The sequence below is a fragment of the Anabrus simplex genome, chromosome 7, assembly GCF_040414725.1.
Source record: "Anabrus simplex isolate iqAnaSimp1 chromosome 7, ASM4041472v1, whole genome shotgun sequence".
In the NCBI taxonomy this organism is placed as follows: domain Eukaryota; kingdom Metazoa; phylum Arthropoda; class Insecta; order Orthoptera; family Tettigoniidae; genus Anabrus; species Anabrus simplex.
Genome location: NC_090271.1, coordinates 292,043,043 through 292,066,351, shown reverse-complemented (window position 1 = coordinate 292,066,351; position 23,309 = coordinate 292,043,043). Strand labels below are relative to the sequence as shown.

Sequence of the window (23,309 nt, the reverse complement as noted above, 5' to 3'; positions counted from 1 at the left end):
TTGCAATATGCTCCTTTCGTGTTCCCTTGCACTTTGCCTTACCTCGTTTAAGCTATTTTGACCGTCTAAGTTCTCGTTAATTGCTGAGTGGCAAGCCACACACGTTTCACTCTGACTTTCATGTCTTTTCCTTTTTCATCGTTTCTTTCCTATTTGTGAAACTCACAACATGACCTTTAACCCTGTTTAAACTCATACCATTGCCTACTGTCCATCTCACAATATCGAGATCATTTTTCAGTTGCTCACAATCTTGTAACTTATTTATTACTCTGTACAGAATAACATCATATGCAAAAAAGCCTTATCTCTGATTCCACTTCTTTACACATATCATTGATATATATATAAGAAAACATAAAGGTCCAGTAATACTACCTTGAGGAATTCCCCTCTTAATTATTACAGGGACAATTTCTCATTTCCAGTCATCTCTAACTCTGGCCAGGGCAGCTGACATTGCCGATAAGCTGGTGGCTGGAGTGGTCGGGCTGACATTCTCCTCGATGCTGCTGGCCGAGCAAGTGTAGCTTCTGTCGTCTGCAACGTTCTCGTCACCCACCGTGGAAGGAACGATCGAAAAATGAAGGAAAACAACCCTAAACGGTGGATCACTCGGCTCGTGGGTCGACGAAGAACGCAGCTTTCCAACCTGCACCTCCTTCTTATGGCCGGTTTCTGGTACACCACAGTTACCTGTGAATTACCTAAATGCGCTTGTAACTTTAACTGCGCTGTTAACTTTAACGAGTTTCTGGAAACTTAAATCCAGATTTATAAGCCCTGGTAATAAACAGTGCAGTTATCGTCATGTTTAGTATCTGTCGTCCTCCAATAGATGTCTCTACGCAATGATTTTAGGGTTATTTTGGTAATATCTAGTTACTTTTACTAACAGAAGTTTTCTACAATGAAAAATGGTTAGCAAATATGTACACAGTCATCTCAATCAATCTGATTAGCATGTAATAATCTCTCATAATATGAATATACAGAATGTACGATCAAATAATGCAAACATATACTCCCCGTTCTTTCTTATTCACAGTACGCAGTCATCGTCTAAATTTCACCTTGATCGTTGTCAGTAAAATTATAAAAATACACAGCAATTTCCAAACAGATCACTTTTCACTGATCCAGAACACAAGCGTAAACGAAAAAATCCATAAATGAAAACGTACAGCACACTTTGGAACCTATCATTCCGGCACTGAAGGTGCGATATCCATTTGTTCCCACTGCAACTGTTGCAGATTTTTTTGTAGATTGCAAACAAACCGAAAACTACTACTTAAAACACGAATATGCCGTTTTTATCTTCAAGGATGCTGGATATGTACGGTAAAATTGCTGTTTCTTCAGGTTTTCTTCCGTATCTCAACGCCGAGTCTTACGTACAAAATGTTGCTTATTCCCGTTCGTATCTCTCTGGGAACTCACTCATTTATCATTCTTCTTTGACATGTAATTTCACCTGATCAGATGCCAAACCCTTCAAGAATTCCATTTTTTTCCTCCGGCTTTCATGGCACAACTTGGACAACACGAAAGCATTACAATCTGCGATCTCCAACAGCCAAAAGAAAATAGCCATATCACTCAATTTATCATCAGTACTGTAGTTCCCTAATGTACTCCTCGAACTGAGAATTTGTAGTTCATAATAACTGCAACGGACTAGTAATTTGAGATGTTTTATTACTTACACTGAACACGCAACATTCATTGACAAAAATACTCTCGTAACTGCTGACGTGAAGTCCACTTGAGAATTTCAATCGACCCTAGCGAGCTAACCCCGACCTAGGGTGTGAAGTGTGTTAACACAGATAAGATGACATAACCTACAGCTCCCTGCAAGATTTTTAATTAAGCCCAGGTATTTTATGTTTAATAGGAGTCTATGAGACCTCACGTCACCAGTTAAAGAATATAATAACATTAAAAAAGCAATGAAAAATCGATATTATTCAGCAGGCTTGCATACCGGTACCTAAGATATTTATTATTTAATACAAATGTAAATATTCCATAATTTCAGACTGGGTGTTAACTAACTGCTGGTGGGACACAGGAATCAAAGCCTGAGGAAAGAGATCTTAACATTAATTCTACTGTACACAGGAATATCAATAAAATTTGAACCTGATGAAAATCCATTTGATTCGAGTTCTATTTTATTTGACGATTCATTTCCCGTATTGCAAGATACATCTACATTAGAGGCGTCATACTCCGAGAAGACTATAACCTAAACAGATGACAGGGACAGATGACACCATTTAAGTGGAATCAGTGACTAAAAGCCAGTGATAACGTGGAAGTAAATGTACCAAAATAATGTCGACTCCAGCACACCCAAGCACGCTAAAACTACAATGAATGACTGTAAATATATTATAACCAGTTCATTATCACGTATTAATGTTGAAAAAACTAATATAAGACCTTGTACGAGTGGCGAATCATAGCGGTATATGTTGGAATCAGTTCTAACATAGAGGTAACTACAGCACTAGCTGCAGTTACCAGTCGTTGCGCAGATAACTGTGAAGAAGCCGATAACTGTTGTTTCGGAAACTCGTTTTAAACATATCACCATGTTAAGTCACTGATAACTACGCATCTACAGATAACTGTCATTCCAGAAACCGGCCATTAGTCTCTTTACATCTCTGTTATAATACTGTGCCATTTCCATGTGGAACGAGGGCGACAGCACGACTGCCATGCAGGACTCAAGACCCGAGAACATGGCGCTGGAACGGTCAAGACCTGTGTTCATCTATACATTTTGCGAACGCAAGAAAGTGAAAGAATGGACTTCATATTCATTTTTGAGCGCGAGGATGTACAATTCTAGGCACATAAGGTTAATTTTAAGTAGTATGTAGTTATATGTATTGCACGAGACAAAACCGAAGGGAATACAAATAGTTTAGTATTACATAAGATAAAATGTCAATAATTTGTAAGTGTGATGGTGGCGACACCTATGTATTGATTAGTAATGATATGATCTTTGAAATGAAATGTTATATCTAAGTTAGAATACTTCTGTTCCATGTCTTTGTTATAATGAGAAGGCTGAATGTGGATCATTGTCATTGTTGTTGGCTTGTTGTCGGTGTGTGTGTGAAGCTTGAAATGGTGGTTGTTGATTTAAGAAGATTTTACAAAAGTATTTGTAAGTGTATATTGTCAGAGTATTGGAAAGGAATTGTAATACACGTCAGGTATCTTAAAACCGTGTCATAACTGACAAATTTTGAGTAAATATTGGAAGTTGTATGAAAGCCAAGTCATTGCATAAAATCAACGACGCATATAAGGATTTCAAGTCGGTGTCTTGTAAAGAGTTATTTACAGTACGGAGTGTATGTTATTGCTGAGCATAATAATGGTATTGTGTAAACTTGATCTAATACTAGATTGTTTCAGGTCTGATCTGCTTGAGAGTAATACGACGGTTTGGAAGATGTATTTCTTTAACAATATGCAAGACTAAGTTGTGAAAGCGAGCTCCAGCCGTGGCAATGGCGTGGTTACAGGGAGGATTTCCTCTCTTCTCATAATGCCACGATATGGCATAATTGCTTAATTATCCTTAGAAACCATGCCGTGATTAATACTTAACTGATAATTCAACACTCGATTCGCAACGCTCACTTACAACATCACACGCAACAAACCACATAACCATTACCTGTGTGTAGCTAGCATTTTCTTCACAATACAGATATGCATAAATTATAAAACCAACACGTGTCACATATGCTTGCATATCATTAATCAACCAGCAGTTATGATACAAATTGATATGAACAACATCGAAGTCGACTCGCTTCAATAAACAATCACACACGCACATATTACCGTGTAGATTCCAATATCTCATTGTAAAAAGTGTATATAGATCGCTAAATGCCAAAATAATTCAATATATCAAAATGCTTATTGTGTGCTTACCCCCACGTTTTCAACAAACTACCTCAGGACATCACTTACCACTATAAAATTACATCTTACTACTAAGAAATTAAATGAAATCTACCAGGAAAAAGCATTATAATAATCTGGTGGTTTACTGACTTGCAGACCAGGGTATGGAGATGCACATGGTGATAATATATGAAACGACATTATATGAATCTATAAGCGATAATGTGCATGCCAAATGAATATTAAGCGACAGCAACGTTGATATTTGTCATGATAGATAAGTCAGTGCTTAGTAATACTGTAATAGGTGACTGAAACTAGTGGTAAGTTTGAGTGTATATAACTTGTCCCTGTGTTGAGATGTGCTATGTATTAAGATTAACAGAATTTGTGTGTGATGTACTGATAGTTCACTAAATAATCCATCACAAAGCACTAATCGTTCATGTGTGAGGTGTGTAGAGGTCATGCGGCTTAACAGATATATATGTCACATATGCAGGGGTTTATATTGGGGTTATGATGGTGATGATTATTAACTACGAAGCTGCGTTGACTATTATGGAATGATTCGTTATCACGACATCATGATTACCGTATTGGAGTTCCACACCACATTTGTTCATGCTTTACGACTGGTTTTGAAGCAGTGTACTTGCGACATTTATGAAATTCACCACACACACAACCACAAGGATGTGTACCATGATATCTTGTATAGGTTAAGAGTAGCACTTCCTGGACATACTAGTTAATTAGTACATAGATTAGATATCATGTGATGCTTTGACTGCCATTTGAATGTGATTATGCTATGTTGATATTGTATCATGTCATTTCATTATCCATATCATCCATTGTTTGTTAGGTTAGATAGATCCTCGAAGGTATGTGTGAGGACTGTTCTGCATTTATTTTCGCGTTGATGCGAGCGTCTTCAGAACAACACAATTTACTTAGGATGTAGTCGCCATCATTTAATGTCATTTTATTTCAGTCGATCCATGAAAAAGCATTATTATCTGGACCAAACTGATGAAAATAAATGTAAAAATTCTTAATAGATACGACATGTATGGTATTGAGTCTGACACATATGTATCAACGACAACACAATCAGTAATGAGTATTGTCACGTAGGTTATTTCACTCAGAGAGATTACATTCAATGAGATCTCAATGTTTGTCAAGCTATAGGAAAACATTAATCATCGTGAACTGGTGTTCGTATCCACGATTAGATTTTATGATATGAAAATTACGCAACACTATCACTGCATTACATTGAACCAAATTTAGATAAACGATTGGTTGTGACTGCAATAGATATATGTTTGGGATGTTAACGCACACCTTGGTTTCGTCTTAATCTAGTTAGGAGTTCTATCTTGAATAAACATGATCCAATCCAGAATATCTCAATTCTCTTCATTATTATTTAGCTGTAAGCACCCATATTATTGTGAATTAGTTGCAACCCCATTTTCATGATAAATCATAAATTAATGCCAACGTTAGTAAAACTTCGATGCGAGCATCATATGATCTACAATAATAGGGAATATCAACAGGATATCGATGGATTTAAAGCCGTGTAACATAAGCAATTCATGTAATTGAATTAAGACTTCATATTTTAGACCTGAAATCTTGGTCGCCCAATAGGATTCCCAACTCGACACCGTGTAATCGATGTAGTTCACCACCATTCGAGATCGGGGATGCGAAGCATCATAACCATGCACCAACCAACCACCCTAGCTAGCTGTGGCGTCGCAATTCTCTGAAGTAGCCCCATAACGAGAAGAACCCGTCAAGATCTTGCGTGTAGAGGGCTCGTGCTGATGTCCATCCCAGGGCAAGTGTGCTGACATGGTCGCAATTTAGTGGATCTTTACCATTCCTTACCACTTTTAAAGGTACAAACCTATTTTCACATTCCTCAACAATTGCTTTAAACCCATCCTAGAGTGTTTACATTTTATTTTATTTTTTTTTTGCTAGGGGCTTTACGTCGCACCGACACAGATAGGTCTTATGGCGACGAAGTTTACATTTTTATTTGCCATTCTCCACCAATCATAGTTACTTTTTAAAAAAAAACCCCATACCTGTTTTATAAGCCAAATGGTACTGCCTAATAATCCTAATTTTAATCTCCTCCTTTCTTTCACATTTATTTTTAACAACCACATAAACAGCTTTGTGATCACTAATACCATCTATTACTTCGGTTCCTCTATAGAGCTCATCTGGTTCTACCAGCACCACATCCAGAATATTCTTCCCTCTAAATGGTTCCATCAATTTCTGAATCAGATGCCCTTCCCATACAAAATTATTTGCCATTTGTTGGCCATGCTTCCTGTCGTTCGCATTACCTTCCCAATTGACATTTGGTAAACTGAGATCACAGAGACTTACAGTAATTGAAAATCTTCCCCCTTTTTGATACTTTTTATTTGCTTTTTAGCAAATTAATTAATTATAAACATTACATGTTTCATTCTCACTTGAGAACAGCTTCAGCTGTTGTTAAGCTTAGGTGAATCGCTAAGTTTCTGAGTACATTATTTTCAGGTACATTGTTTCTCTTAGAAAACTATTTGAATACAAATCAAAATGATGTTAAAACAATGTGGGGGTTAATGGGTTGATGAAATGAGACAGGATGAATACATAGATAGCCTACTTAAAAAAAACTATATCTATTCATTGGAATAGCTGTTAAAAGTTTCAACTCTGTTGCACTAAAAATATCTGTTTGTGTTCCAGTTAAAAGTTAAAAAAGATTGACTTCTTGACACTGTTCTACTTATTGTTGACTGTTCATTTCTTTCACTGCTTCCAGGTTGGCTGTTGTTTATTTTGAGCTTGCTTAATGTGCCCTAAATTGAGTCTAATGCGGAACTATGAAGCTGATTGCTGTTCACTTTTTGAGAAGGGAGCTCCGTCTCAATTTCTGAAATGAAATGAGGAAAATAGGGATTTGTTTTTATAATGAAAAACATGTGTCTTAACATAATAACTTAATGTATAAAATGGTTCCATACCTTACTGTTGTTAAACTCCAATTCTACCGTGACCCTGGAGGGGCTACGTTTGAAGCTACTTTGTGTCTTGTATAATAATGGTGTGTGTGTTCTGTTGTTTGCTCCTCCTTCCGGGAAGGCAAGGCTGCAGAAAGGGGAGGAGGTGTGTCGCTTACTGTCACGGCTTCGGCTTCAGAAGGGGTGGGGGGAGTGAATGTACAAAATGGCGAAGGCTCGTTCTTATTCATCCTTCTACTGTCTGTGTTGTTTCTTTTGCCTAAAGTTTCAAGACTTGATAATATCCCTTCAAATATAGGGTTCCTATTGTCAATTGTATCATTCAGGTTATTGTCCTGATTACTTTTTTGTTCTAAATAACTATATAGATTTTCTAATGTATTTAGAAGAGCTCCTTTGTTTATTTTATGTAATATAGTTAAATCCTGCTCTATAGTGGTGAACTGATGTCCGGTTGTACTCACGTGTTGGCCCATCGTGAATTTTTTTTTTTTATGCCTTTCAGCATTGACATACTCTAAGTATCTTACAGTAAAACTGCGCCCTGTTTGCCCAACATAAGTTTTTTCACATTGATGACACTTCAATTTATAAACTCCTGATTATGAATGTTTTTTCCTAGGGAATTACTATTGTAATTAAAGAATTTTTGCTTTGTATTATTACTGGTTGAATACGCGATCTTATAATTATATTTTCTAAACAAATTCGTTACTGTATATAAGTTAGGGTTGTTGAACGTGAACTTGGCATATTTATCTCTCTTTTTTATTTCGGGTGTTAGATTAGTTTGTAACTTCTGTTTGAATTTTCTGATTATTTTGTTTACCATATTTAGTTCAAATACGTTGTACTGGGCTTGTTTACGGATAAAGAGCAGTTCTTTTTTCGTTCCGTGTGTGTAAGGGGTATATTAAATGCTGTATATATGTAACTGTAGTAAGCTGACCTTTTTTGTGATTCCGGATGCAATGAGTAGTTCTTTATTGTAATGGGAGTAAAAGTAGGTTTTCTGTGTATCTTGAAGACAAACTCTTCCTTTTCCGTGTTATATTTATGTCTAAAAAATTTATGGAACCTTTTTCTTTTTCTACTGTAAACTTTATTCTAAAATCCAGTGTATTTAATTTATTGAGGATATCTTCACTGTTGTTCACTCTTCGATCTATTACTACAAAAGTGTCGTCTACAAAGCGTATCCATAAATTGAGACCCTCTATTTGTCCTAAGAAGTGAACGGCAATCAGCTTCATAGTTCCGCATTAGACTTAATTTAGGGCACATTAAGCAAGCTCACAATAAACAACAGCCAACCTGGAAAGAGTGAAAGAAATGAACAGTCAACAATAAGTAGAACAGTGTCAAGAAGTCAATCATTTTTTTAAACAAAACCTTTTAACTGGTAGACAGATATTTTTAGTGCAACAGAATTGACACTTTTACCAACTATTCCAATGAATAGATATAGTTTTTGTAAGTAGGCTATCTATGTATTCATTCTGTCTTATTTCATCAACCCATTAACCACCACATTGTGTTAACATTTTAATTTGATTTGTATTCAAATAGTTATTAAGAGAAACAATGTCCCTGAAAATAATGTACTCAGAAACTTAGCGATTCACTTAAGCTTAACAACAGCTGAAGCTGTTCTCAAGTGAGAACGAAACATGTACTGTTTATAATTAATTAATATGATAAAAAACAAATAAAAAGTATCAAAAAGGTGGAAGATTTTCAATTACTGTAAGTCTCTGTGATTAGAATTTGATACGGAAAATAAAGCTGATTACTTGCAAACAGATCACCCGCTACAATCACGTTCCTTTCCTTATCGTTCCCCACATAGCTGATTATCTTATCAAATAATTCTGAACCAGCGTCTGTGCTACCCTTTCCCGGTCTGTACACTCCAAAAGACATCAAGTTGCCTATTATCTTTAGAGATGAGCCTTACACCCAGAATTTCATTATTTCATGATTGTCATCTTTAACTTTTCCCTAGCCTACAAATTCTTCTTTCACCAGAATAAAAACTGGCTACAAAGCTTCATTTCACTTCAAACCTGACCCCGTAGAGAAACGGAACTAGGGTCGGACATACAGTTGATAAGCTTGTGTTTTGCATTCAATTACAGTACGGTATCTACTCATATTATTTAGGGTAAAATTCAGTTGTATTTTTAAATTATTGTTAAAACCTAAAGTTCCCAGTCAGCACTTAATTCAGCTTTTATCTTAATAGTTATTTAAATGTTTCTTTTAAATTAATTTTAGAGTACAGTAATCTGTTATTATGTAGGGTAGTTTGTGAATATCTGTTGTAAAATGGAGAGGCTATTACGTAGGAGGAAGTTATGAAGCTTAACTCAGCCTACTTGCGTCTATCTTGAAGACGTTACAGACAGTAAATAAATAACTTAACATCTTTAACCAGTACGCGTCTGGACCCAGTTACTGAAATAACATAGGCTCGCCAATGCTCGTGTGTACTCTTAACGAGGGCAGTGTGCAGCCGTAATCGTTACCAGTAACTGCCTCCGGTAACCAATATTTTAATATAGTATCCAGTTATACTGAATAACAGCAGCTCGGCAATACTTGTGTGTACTCGACTAACCAGGGCAGCGCAGGGTCGTACACGCTACCAGTAACTGCCTAGAGTAATCTGTATTTTACTAACCAGTATTGGCTCGAAAATACGTATTTTTAGCATTACGGGAATTATGAAGAAGGCAAAGCCGCCGTACTTGCTACCAGTAACCAGTATTTATGTAAGTTATATATATCAGCTTGTAATTAACATTATTTTTAAATTATGACGATTTAAATTTTCGTTGCATTTCTCTTCCATATTCCTGTTAAGTACTTGTCGTAACTTTTCTATTTCAGCAAGGAATTTTAATTCATTTACACTACTCTTGTGTTATTTGGAGGTAACTTATTGTTATTTTAAAACTGATCGACTTCATGCATTTTTCAGTGCGAGAAGTATCTGTCGGCAGAGTTGTATTTACATAAAAAACAATTATGACTACCGGACGAGTTGGCTCACAGCTATCTGGAAGATAGTGGATTTGAATCCCACTGTTGGCAGCCCTGAAGATAGTTTTCCATGGTTTCCTATTTTCACACCATGCAAATGGTGGGGCTGTAACTTAATTAAGACCATGGTCGATCCTTCCCACTCCTAGCCCATTCCTATCCCCTCGTCACCATAAGACCATAAGACTTATTTGCTCTGCATATTGATGTAAATATTGTATATTTATGCTAATTTTGTTTCCGTCTAGGCTCTCTTTTGTTTGTTTTTTCATTTGCTCTTATTATGTTTTTTAGCATTTTTTCAACTTATATTATGTAAATTATTCCAACCCCCCTAATTTTTTCTCTGAAGATGGCTCACGCGAGCCAAAACATGTCTGAATTTGTTTGCTCCGTCTAATGACGGAATATATGATGTATTGAATAGGAGGATACTCTCATTTTTCGCCATTGTAAAGTACCTTTGGCCTAGTAAAAGCGAGCACTCATCGCAGCAAATGCCTGCAGATTATGATATGACGCATGGTCAGCGCAACAAATTCACTGGGCCGTTATTCTCGGCTTTCTTGACTGAAGCCGTCATCTCACTGTCAGATAGCTCCTCAAGTGTAAGCTGTGAACCTTTCAAAACAAACCTTCAGATGCAGTTGAAAATCGCTGACCTGGCCGGCACCTTATTTCCTTAGCACAGTGAATATTAGAAACCTTTAACAACAGGCCGCTCTTGTAATAGAAGTTATTTTTAACCGTTAACGAGTATTTATGGGTAACCGCTCCAGTTATAACCATTAACCAAAAATAACTGCTAATTCCATCCCTAGTAGGAGACTACAGGGGTTGCGACTACAAAATTACGGCGAAATAAAAATTCCCTGGAGCATTCAGTGTTCTGAAGTGTGTTCCATGCTTAATCCAGGGCTACCCTTCCCGGTGAGGAGCCTTGCATGTCCCAATGAAGCAGATAGCCCAGCCGCAAGTGAAACTATATCGGATGGGTATCCGTCGAGAGACCAGGCTAATGAATTGTTCATCGAAAGGGAGGTAACAGTCTTTTGGAAGTTGCAAGGGCAGAACTCTAGATGATTGACTGATATGGCCTTGTAATAATGCTCAACATGGCTTAGCTGTGTTGAAACTGCTACACGACTGAAAGCAACGGGAAACTACAGCCAAAACTAACTCCTGAGGACATGCAGCTCTCTCTGTATGAATGATGTACTGATGATGGCTTCCTCCGGGTAAAATATTCCGGAGGTAAACTAGTCCCTTATTCGGATCTCCGGGTGAGGACTACACGAAAGGTGGCGATCATCAGAAAGATGGATACTGACACTCTGCTAGTCGGAGCGTGGAATGGAGGGAAATGGAAAGACTAAAGTTAGATGTAGTTGGTATAAGTGAAGTACGCTGGCAGGAGGAGCAGGATTATTGGTTAGGCAGCTACAGAATTATCAGCACAAAATCCAACAGGGGAAATGCAGGAGTTGGTTTAATAATGAATTTTAAAAAATAGGGCAGCGGGTAAGCTACTACGACCAGCATAGTGAAAGGATTACCGTCGTCAAGATAGACACCAAACCAACGCCCACCACAATAGTGCAAGTCTATATGCTTACTAGTTCAGCAGATGAGGAAATTGAAATAATATATATGAAAAGTTAGAAGACTTAATACAATATGTAAAAGGTGACAAGAATATAACTGTGATGGGGGACTGGAATGCAGTGGTAGGCCAAGGAAGAGAAGGTAATACAGTAGGAGAATTCGGATTGGGACAAAAGAACGAAAGAGGAAGACGGTGCACTGATCATGATGTAGTCCTTGCCAATTCTTGGTTCAAACACCACAAACGACGGCTGTATATGTGGACGAGACCTGGAGACACTGGAAGGTCAAATAGACTTCATTATGATTAGCCAGCGATTCGAAACCAGGTGTTGGATTGCAAACTTTCCCAGGAGCAGATTTAGACACTGACCACAACTTGTTGGTCATGAAATGCCATCTGAAGTTGAAGAAATTGAAGAAAGGAAGGAATGCAAGGAGATGGGATCTAGACAAGTTGAAAGAAGAGTGTGAGGGGATTGTTTCAAAGAACATTTTGCACAAGGAATAAATGAAAAGGCTGAAGGAAACACAAAAGAGGAAGAGTGGATGATCATGAAAGATGAAGTCAGTAGGGCTGCTGAAGAAATGTTAGGAAGGAAGAAAAGATCAGCTAAGAATCAGTGGATAACTCAGCAGATACTAAACCTAATTGATGAAAGGCAAGAATACAAGAATGCTAGAAATGAGGAGGGCAGAAAAGAATAGCCTACAGGCGATTAAAGATTTTTTTTTTTGCTAGTTGTTTTACGTCGCACCGACATAGATAGGTCTTACGGCGACGATGGGACAGGAAAGGGCTAGGAGTGGGAAGGAAGCGGCCGTGGCCTTAAGGTACAACCCCAGCATTTGCCTGGTGTGAAAATGGGAAACCACAGTAAACCATTTTCAGGGCTGCCGACAGTGGGGTTCGAACCTACTATCTCCCGAATACTGGATACTGGCCGCACTTAAGCGACTGCAGCTATCGAGCTCGGTCGATTAAAGATTGAAGTTGTAACGGACTCTTCACTTCATCAGCAACTACTGTTATGAAACTCGCCACGCACATAACCTTTTTTCTACGATTAGTATGGACTTACCCTCATCATGATATAACTGCATTTTTCTCCAACTGGAACTTGCATACTTCATACCTTGCATGAACTTTACTCTATTCATCTTCACCATCTTCGATAAACTAACTTCCTTTTTGCCGCCTGAAGTCATGTGACCGCCTGGTTTATTCGCGCATGCTTCACTAATCTCTGGAATCTTCCAGATATATTTTTCATTCTACTCCACACTATAAATACCTGGCCTTCCTCTGGAAACATTGAGATGGACTTAGGCCTGTGTGGAGGGAGCACCATTCTACGTCAACTTCGTCCTTAATTATATATGGCCAGAGGACTTCATGTGCGGGCAGTTCAATTTGTTTCAAGATGAGGTATGACAAACTGATTTCTTTACTGTAAATACTTTTAATCGCATTGGGATAGACTTTGCCTGCAAAATTAAGCTGGGAGCATGGCATTTCCAGGCCGAAATTTCACTTGCCCTTCTTGGATTTAAAACTTTTCATTCACGACCTTTCGTAACAACTTTCTTTTGAAATGTGCGTGTGGTGTATTGGCAACTGTGCGACTTCTATTGTACACGTACTTCTATTCGTTCAGTGCTTCAGGATATTGTGAAACTGGTTCTATGAAACGATATGGTGATTACTCGGCTGTAGAACTACGTTACCTAGTGTTAATCTGTGGGATAACAGAAGTAGTGGTGACTTGGATATTGTATTCGCATTTTGTTCAGATAATTCTTTCTGCTGGTGTACTCGAATTTGCTAACTGAACATCTTCCCTTTCTTGTCGGTCTCTATTTCTCTTTTTATCGCAGTATTCATTCTTTCCTTGTTTGCCCTTTTCCTTTCCTGCGGCATCTTCTCTTTTTTCCTTTCTTTCTCTTGCATATCTTATCTCTTTTTTTGTTGTTGTTGTTGTTGATATATGAATTTGTAATCCGTGTAAGTGGTTGGGAAAATTTTATATTTATATAGTTCTCATTTCATGTAAATTGTCAGATGTTCGATTTATTGTTTCAATATATATATATATATATCTATTTTTAAATCTTCTACTGGTTTCTGATCTATTTTCACTTATGTCCCTTATTCCTTCGTATATTTCTCTTTAACTTTCCAGGTTATGTAGCATACTCCCTTTGCCCAATGTCTTGTAACTCTGCAATGCTCGTTGGAGATTTCTAAGTCCACGGCCTCCATTCTTAATTTGATTGTTACTCCACTGCATAAATCTTACTACTCGAGGGAAACTATTCTTAGATTTTCCAGTGGCACTATTATACATAATATATGTGTATTACTCCCATGGGCCCAGTTACAAAGTGGATAGAAAGTGCAAGGTAGCTAAGGAAGAATGGCTGAAGGAGAAGTGCAAGGATGTTAAAGGTTGCATGGTCCTAGGAAAGTTAAATGCTGTATACAGGAAAATCAAGGAAATCTTAGGAGAAAGGAAATCTAGGTGTATGAATATTAAGAGCTCAGATGGAAAGAAGACAAAGCAGAAAGATGGTGGGAACATATCCAACAGTTGTACCAAGGTACAGATGTAGATGATTTGGTTCTGGAACAAGAGGAGGCTGTAGATGTTGATGAAATGGGAGACCCCATTTTGAGGTCAGAATTTGACAGAACTGTGAGAGACCTAAATAGGAACAAGGCACCTGGAATTTATGACATTCCCTCTGAATTACTAACTGCCTTAGGAGAAACCAGCATGGCAAGGTTGTTCCATTTAGTGTGTAAGATGTATGACACAGGAGAAGTGCCATCCGATTTTCGCCAGAACGTTGTTATACCTATTCCCAAGAAAGCCGGTGCTGACAACTGCGAAAATTACCGCACCATTAGTTTAGTAACTCATGCCTGCAAAATTTTAACACGTATTATTTACAGAAGAATGGAAACACAAATAGAAGCTGAGTTGGGAGAAGATCAATTTGGCTTCAGAAGAAATGTAGGAACACATGAAGCAATCCTGACTTTACACCTGATCTTAGACGACTGAATTAAGAAGGAAAAGCCCATGTACATGGTATTCATAGATCTAGAAGAGGAATTTGAAAATGTTGATTGGACCAAGCTATTTAAGATTCTGAAGTGATTGGGATCAGATACCGAAAAGTGGTGGTGATGGTGGTGGTGGTGATTGTTTTAAGAGGAAGTACAACTAGGCAACCATCCTCTAAATAACACTAATCAGAGGGAAAAAGTGGAAGGGAACCGACACTTTGAAAAATGAAGATATCGGCCAAAGGAAGACAATGGCCACAAAGGGCGTGAAAATGAAAGACTCCCTAGCCCTCGCATACCTAATGGCGTCGGGGTCGGAAAAGAACAAGAGTTGACCAAAAGAGGTCGAATAGGATAGATGAAAGTGAGGAGCCTGGCACATGTAAGTGGAAATATGCCAGGACTCAGCTAAGGGCCCCGTGGTCGTCAACCCACGCTCCAAAGTTCAGAGCTCCTGGGGCTCAGATACCGAGAATGAATTATCTACAATCTGTATAAAAATCAGCCTGCAGTGATAAGAATCGAGGGCTTTGAAAATGAAGCTGCAATACAGAAAGGAGTGAGGCAAGGCTGCAGTTTGTCGTCGTCCCCCCCCCCCCCCCCCCCCGGTTTTCAATGTTTACATAGAACAGGCCGTAAAGGAAATTAAGGAGGAATGCAGGAAAGGAGTCACAATCCAAGGAGAGGAAATCAAAACCTTGCGACTTCCCGATGATATTGTTATTTTATCTGAGACTGCAGAAGATCCAGAGAAGCTGCTGAATAATATGGATGAAGTCTTGGGTAAGGAGTACAAGATGAAAATTAATAAGTCCAAAACAAAAGTAATGGAGTGCAGTGGAACGAAGACAGGTGATGCAGGAAATATTAAATTAGGAAATTAAGTCTTAAGGAAAGTAGATGATATTGTTACTTGGGTAGTAAAATAACTAAAGATGGCAGAAGTAAGGAGGACATAAAATGCAGATTAGCACCAGCAAGGAAGAGCTTTCTTAAGAAAAGAAATTTGCTCACTTCAAACATATTTCTTAAAAGATATTTATAAAGACTAATCTGGAGCGTGGCACTGTAGGGAAGTGAAACACGGTACACAATACCGCTATCTCCAGTTCACTTCTAGGCGCCGTCATATGTTACTACATATGTTCATTAGGGTACAAGGAAGAAGTAGAGGTGCGAAAATACCAGGTTTTTGTACTATTACCTGACATATAGAACACAGAAGAGGACACTATATAGGACATGGTGACCATGTTTACTTGGTGACAGAGGGGTGATGACGTCATACCTGACACCATAGGGTGTTAGAGACAGCGAGTTAATATCCGAAAACTAAGTCCGAAATTTTGCTACTGCGCATGCACGCCTGATTTAATTATTTAACATTTCACTGTGGACAAGAAAAATGATCGTGACGTCACACACCACCCCCTGTCCCTCTATATACAGCACACGTGGTACACCTGCTAGAATGTGAAGTAAGCAAGTGCCGCCAAGCTTTCCTCATGGCAGGAAGGGGGCGTGACATCCACGGTGCTTATGAGGTAGGGTTCATCTATATATACGCATATGCGTAGCTCGTAATGGTATATTGAAATAAATGTGTAACGATGGCAAATAACGGTTGTGCAATGTGTAAGTACAAATGTAATAATATGAATTACTTTCGTCCTCAATAAATAAAGTCTTTAGAAATATCATTGCCATAAGACATATCTGTGTCGGTGCAACGTAAAGCAAATAGCAATAAACAGAGAAGTACTGGCGTTAGGGGTTGAAGGCAATCGCCAAGTAGTCACGTTCGTTAGATTGGTCCTTCTCGTGCGCATGTGTAGATTGACAATGGCGAAGCGGTTACCTGCCTGCAACAATTACCACCTGGTCGTGATAGTTATGCCATTACTGTCAATCAAGTTATCATATTTGTTTAATTAATGGCTTGTATATGCACATTGCATGGTATTATTTAGTTAATTACGGAATGATTCATACATTCAAGGTGGTTTTATGTGCTTTTTACATGTTGAATTGCATATCACAGCGAGATGAACCTAACCCCGAGTGCTTTCAACGTAATGCTGGCTGGGTTCATTGACTAAGCCGGCAGTACGTGCAATGGATAAATAAATAAATAACCTTCTGTGAGTATGATTTGAACCCCCTACTTCTTATTCTTGCTACTGTGTGAACTTGCCATGTAATGTAGCCTCTGTGTTCTGTGTGGGAAATAACATTTTTTTGGGTGAGTTGGTGGGTCCTGGCAAGCATAAAGGAAGAATGTCTCCTCATCTCTGCGTTACGTATCGTTTCATATAGTTCGTACATGCATTTCTGATTCCTAAATATGCACCCGTGTCCGTAAATTGCCCCATACTGATCGGGTGCTCAAGCGGTATCGAAGCAATCTCTGATGTTTTCTTCCTTTGTTATTAAATTCCAGTATTTTAATGGTTAATTTTGATTTATATGTGAAGTGTTCATTTTCTGCTGTAACCCATAGGGTGCTTCTTTGGTGTTTGTATGTACATTTAAATGTCAGATGTTGGCTCATGACATTATAATTTCATCATGGCTGACCTTCCACAGGTTGAAGGCATGAACTATGACGTCATAAACATGGCTACCCTGGCAAGAGAGTCGTAGCGCTTGGCACATATTGGCATTCAATAATTGCTTACAAATTCCAAAAAATCCTAATTTTCGCATCTAAGTTCCTCTTTGGTACATGCTAGAATTCGCCCTTTAGGTTAAAAAATTTCTGCGACCCGAATTGGAGATAGCGGGATTGTGTACCGGACCCCATGGACGATAACTAGTTCAGAAAGAAAGGGAATAGAAGCTTTTGAAATGTGGTGTTACAGAAGAATGCTGAAGGTGAGATGGATAGATCGAATCACGAATGAAGAGATACTGAATCAAATTGGTGATAGGAGATCGATTTGGCTAAATTTGACGAGAAGAGATAGAATAATGGGGCACATCTTAAGACACTCATGACTTGTTCAGTTGGTTTTTGAAGGCAGTGTATAGAGCGTTCCAACCTTAAATTGCAGTACAGCCGTAATGGGATAATCCCGTCTCTTTCCTTCTCCCATGTTTTGCAGGTAGCGCTGTCCTACTCTAATGCAGCGGGTTTGCCAAATATCCGTGAATCAGAATGTTATGGGTTAAAATGGGTGAATATCGTGTTATGTACAGAATTTCAAGGCGCATTTGATGCCGTTAACAAAAAAAATGTAAAAAAATAATTTAGTGTGAAAATGGTAATATAATGGAAAATTTTGCCAAATGCAGAATCTTCATTGCATAGAACTTATCATGCCATAACTCCTATTTTATATTCATTATTTTCCTAATTTTTTCACTGCTGGTAAAGAAACATTTCAGCTCGATGTAGATAAGCTTATTTTTAAATTTAAATGATAACAAAATGCAGTATATGCGTTTATTTTCAGTCATGTTCAGGGAATTGTATGTACAGGCACGAAAAAGTCAGTCGCTGGCCAGCGTCTTTCCTATTGAATTTGCATGAAGGGTCAAAGCGAGGCAAATGGTCTTCAGATATGGAAGTTATTTTTAAAACAATCCCGAAGTTCCTATCTTGCTTAGTTATTAATTTGGGACAGGAAGAATATCTCCTTGAATTTTGGTTTCGCGCGTGACTCGGCTAGCTGTCTGGCTGGCTGAAGTACCGGTAGTGATCTCCCAAACATAAGCGTTTAACATTTCCTGACAGTCGCATGCAGTTCAGTGTTCATTTCGTCAGTAGTATGTATAATAGTGATTAAATACATATCAGTGACATATGCACAATTCTTGAGGGAAAGTGTATTTCGTTTGTGTGGTTCGTGAGTTCGTGCTCGTGCGTGGGGATCTAATTTCGAAGAAAATGTGCAGAAGGATCATGGCGTGGTTAAAGCAAAGCAAACGCTCTTAGAATATGGAAGTTATTTTTAAATCATACCTCAAGTCCCTATCTCGTTATCTCTTAATTTATTACAGGTAGAACGTCTCGTTTGTTTACGTTTCACGAGTGACTCGGCTGGCTGAGCTTTTAAATATACTGGCAGCCGTGTGCAGTGGTGTTCATTTAATCAGTAAGATTAATTAAATAAAGATCAGTGATATATATATAATATTTAATGGCGTGTGGCCTCCTAAGAGGCCAAGTGCAGGTCTTTCCAGTGTTGACGCCGCATAGGCGACCTGCGCGTCTATAAGAATGGGTTCCCTACCTGTGATGAATTCTAATGCTGAAGACGGCACACACACACCCAGCCCCCGAGCCTTTGGAATTAACCAATGAAGGTTAAAATCCCGGACCCGGCCGGGAATCGAACCCGGGGCCCTCTGGACCAAAGGCCAGCACGCTAACCATTTAGCCATGGAGCCGGACAAGATCAGTGATAAATGTATAGTTCTTGAGGACAAGTGGATTGTGTTTGTGTAGTTTGTGTATTTGTCAGTTCGTGCTCGTATGTATAGTTCTTAGTTCGAAGAAAAAGTGCAGAAGGATGTATAATGGATCGTCAAATTAAAAAGAAACGTTCCGTAGGTAAACTCAGGGGAAAAGAACGCAATATTGTAATGTGTGTCCTGGATTATTTTTTTAAAGACTATGAATATGAGCAGTACAATCAGTGAAACAGCTAAAGCTACAGGTTGTTCCGAAAGAACAATCTACGTATGCTATAAGGAAGGAGCACACACATGGTCCTTTGCGAACTCTCGAGAAAAAAAAAAAAGAGAAGGACGACAGAAAAATTAAATATGATGAAATTGTTAGAAGTCGGGTGGTTAACTCTCTTTTATTTGCTAACATACCACCGACATTGAACGTGATTTTGAGTCGCGTAAATGGAGAAGATTCTTTGCCACGATTTTCCAAAACTACGTTGTATCACTTCTTACATGATATAGGCTTCCGTTATTTAAGACGGGGTAATAAAGCAGCTTTCACTGAAACCGATGAAATTATTAATTGAAGGCACAGATATTTCAGGGAGATAAAACGTTTGAGGGCACAAAATAAAGCTATAATTTACACAGATGAATCGTGGGTAAATATTGGGCAGACAGTGACAAGAGAATGGAAGGATACGACAGTGAAAAGTGCACGGCAGGCCGCTTTTGAAGGGGTGAGTTCAGGATTTAGGCCACCGAAAAGCCGAGGACCGTGATTTGCCTTAGTCCACGCGGGTAATGAACATGGTTTTGTTCCAAATGCTGAACTAAAATTTTTATGCCATAAAAACGTAAGACAATTGGGCAAATTACGTGAACGAAGTAAAGAAAAATGAAAGGGTTTTGTTTAAAGCAGGCAAATTACAGGACGATGTCGACGATGAAAAGTTTTTAATACGACTTTCGTCATCGTCCGGATCATCCTCAAGTTCATCTCCCGAACCCGTTTCATCCAAAGCGGGAACATCAGGCCTTGCAGAAATGTTAGAATGTGTACATCCAATGTCTGAGAGCAACGCCAGTGATTAAGGTATGTTGTATTTATTTTACCATACTACAAATATTAATTTATGAATGAATGAACTTAAAATTACAAAATTACAAACGAAAAATGTGGACCTGTGACCCCCTGTTTGAGTCACACTCGAGCGTGATCTTCACGAGTCGATTTCGCAACAGCGGGCTCCATCTACGCTGTACTGCAATTTAAGGTTGGAACGCTCTATAGGTGGTAAGAACAGTAGGGGTAAACCAAGGTATGAATATGACAAGCAGATTAGAGCAGATGTAGGATGCAATACTCACGTACAAATTCAAAGCTTAGCACATAATAGGGTGACATTGAGGCTGCATCAAACCAGTCTATGGACTGATGACTCAAACATACCCATCAGTGTCCTTAGCTAGGTTATGCCCGGTATAGCACAGCTATTAGCTTTTTATGCAATTATTTTCTAAGGTCAAGCAATGGTCAAATGTTCAAGTTAAAATTAAATATAAAGAAAATCACAGTCGTCTACCTGTCCAACACTTTGCAGGGCTTTCAGATCGTTCTCCGACTTGTCATACTGTTTTGTGAGTTCCTTCAACTGCTCCCTCACTGAAAAATTGTAAAAATTAACATTATTCACGTAGATCTTCGCCTTAAAATGCAAACTACATCTTAACAATATAATACAACTGGCAACGAATAAACCACACGGTATGTTTTTAGGATATGTAATATACACAATGAATCTGCAGTCCTTCAATAACCAAGTGTCAGCAGAATTTAGAGAAATTAAGTCGTATCTTATACTTACTCTCCTTCAAACGACTTTCAACTTCCTTGTGTTCTAAAAGTTTCTTTCTATAATCGTGTAAAGCTTTTTCTCGAACTGTATCCACAGCCATGTTTACCATTTACTACAGACGTACAGACTACAGAATACGAGGTACATACAAATCCTATGCCGAATAATGACAACCAAAGAGTTTTACAACTGTTCATAGAGTAGTACAAAACTATGAATTGCAGAAAGTCCAACCTGTAAACAATTCAATGAGTTTATATCAAACATTTTGTTTAAAAAGCTATAAATAGAACATTCATGATGCGAATTAATTCACCGCCCAACATATTGTACGCGCACTTTTTAGTGATAGATTTTTGTACTCGGCTGAGGAGTAAGAAGGGAGTACTGCCGGATCATACTAATACCGGACACCTCTATCTCAACAACATTGAGTGGAGTGCGAACAGCGATGGTGGTGACATCTAGCATGTTGATGTGAACTGCATACTAGTCTATGCTACAGTTGCACTACACTCATTGGAAATATTTTTTTTTTTTTAAATAATTGAATAATCATAATAATTAAGAATGAAATTTAGAAAAATGTAATGCCTCCTTCATAAACCTCCAAACGAGCATTATGTTAGTCGTGCCTTTCTCTACGTCTTAACAATTAACAATTATAAAGCAATTATAAAGCAGAATTTGTTTTAGGAACCACCCAGCCTCTAGGGAAAATATTCAACAACTACTCTCTCCTCTTCTTTCTAGCCTTTTCTGAATTACCTAGCACAGCACTTCGTATGGACGTTGCCTCGTTTTCCTGCCGGATGCCTTTCCTAACAGCAATAATATGTGGAGGGATATATACCGTACTCACTATTGCGTGTTTCTGTGGTTGTTTTTCGTATATGTTGTATATGCTTGAAGATCCGTATGAATACGAACACAAACCCCTAATCCCCGAACTACAGGAATTAACAGACGTGATTAAATTCTCCGACTCAGCCGGGAATCGTGCCACGGCCCTCTGAACCGAAGGTCAGTACGATGACAATTCCGTGGTGGTGATTATTTTAAGAGGAAGTAAAACTCGCCAGCCATCCTCTATTTACACTAATCAGAGGGGAAATGGAAGAGGTCCAACACACCGAAGAATGAAGGTATCATAAAAAGAAAGAGAAGGGCCACAAAGCTCTAACCATTCAGCCGAACCGCCAGAGGGGGCAGATGACTTAACAACATCCAAGATTTTTAAGATTTTGGGAAAGAGAAGCCGTAATTAAGGAACAGGAATGTTGGTCCATTATTTTGACTTCTTATTCTTATTCTTCGGTACGACCGAACTTCCCGACCTCTAAAGGAGACCTCACATTACGCTGCTATCTCGCTTTTGTTATACTTTGAATTTTCTGTTTTACCTCTGAAGACAGAAATACATATAAAACATATTGGGGTTACGTGAGTGAACTACGATGATCCCGACAAGAAGGAAGTGTTCAGAATTTCCTAAAGTCTCTTTCACAAATTTATGCATGAAGAATTACCATACATACGTATTAAATTAGTTGGACTGGTGCTCAAGCCTATGCTAATAATTCATTGAAATAACTTTCTTATGCGGGGCTGAGTGGCTCAGACGCTTGATGCGATGCCCTTCTGATCCAAATTTGGTAGGTTCGATCTTGGCTCAGTCCGGTGGTACTTGAAGGTGCTCAAATACGTCAGTCTCGTGTAGGTAAATTTACTGGCATGTAAAATAATTCGTGCAGGGCTATATTCCGGCACCTCGGCGTCTCAGAAAACCGTAAAGGTACTTAGTGGGACGTAAAGAAAATTATTATTATTATTATTATTATTATTATTATTATTATTATTATTATTATTATTATTATTATTATTATTATTATTATTATTATTATTATTTTCTTACAGTAAACAAAAGGTGACTGGATTCAACTTGAAGACTACCGCGATATTACGCTACAGACCCACAAGTTTTCGATTGTGAAATTTATGGTACCCGGTAGTGTTTAACAATGTGGACCATCAAGTTTGAGTATACTAGAGTTTCATATTTGTTAATATTATTGGTTTTACGTCCCACCAACATATCAGTGGAATATTTCATTGATTTTCTTAATATAAGGGGCATAGAATGTAACATCAACACAGATGCGAGGTCATTACTTTTTTTTAATACTTGCCGTCCTTATCAGTTCCCATGCCCATTATCTTGCTGGGTAATTTGTTCAGCGCATAACACCTTTGTTGGAATATAACAGCAATGTAAGATTATTTAGTGACAAACATTATAAACGGTGATTATAAACAACGCGGCAGTGCGCCAAG

The 23,309-nt window shown here is 38.3% G+C and overlaps 1 protein-coding gene across 1 annotated transcript in view; it reads right to left on the bottom strand.

Annotated features, from left to right (window-relative positions):
* Positions 1 to 21,158, bottom strand: part of Rpt4 (Regulatory particle triple-A ATPase 4) — a 139,795-nt gene extending 118,637 nt beyond the window's left edge. The window contains exons 1-2 of the mRNA XM_067151740.2: positions 20,985 to 21,158; positions 20,703 to 20,782 (exon numbers count right to left, since the gene is read on the bottom strand). Coding sequence (XP_067007841.1) covers positions 20,703 to 20,782; positions 20,985 to 21,084 — 180 coding nt within the window. The 5' untranslated portion in view covers positions 21,085 to 21,158. The remainder of the gene's footprint in view (positions 1 to 20,702; positions 20,783 to 20,984) is intronic.
* Between the last annotated feature and the right edge of the window lie 2,151 nt (positions 21,159 to 23,309).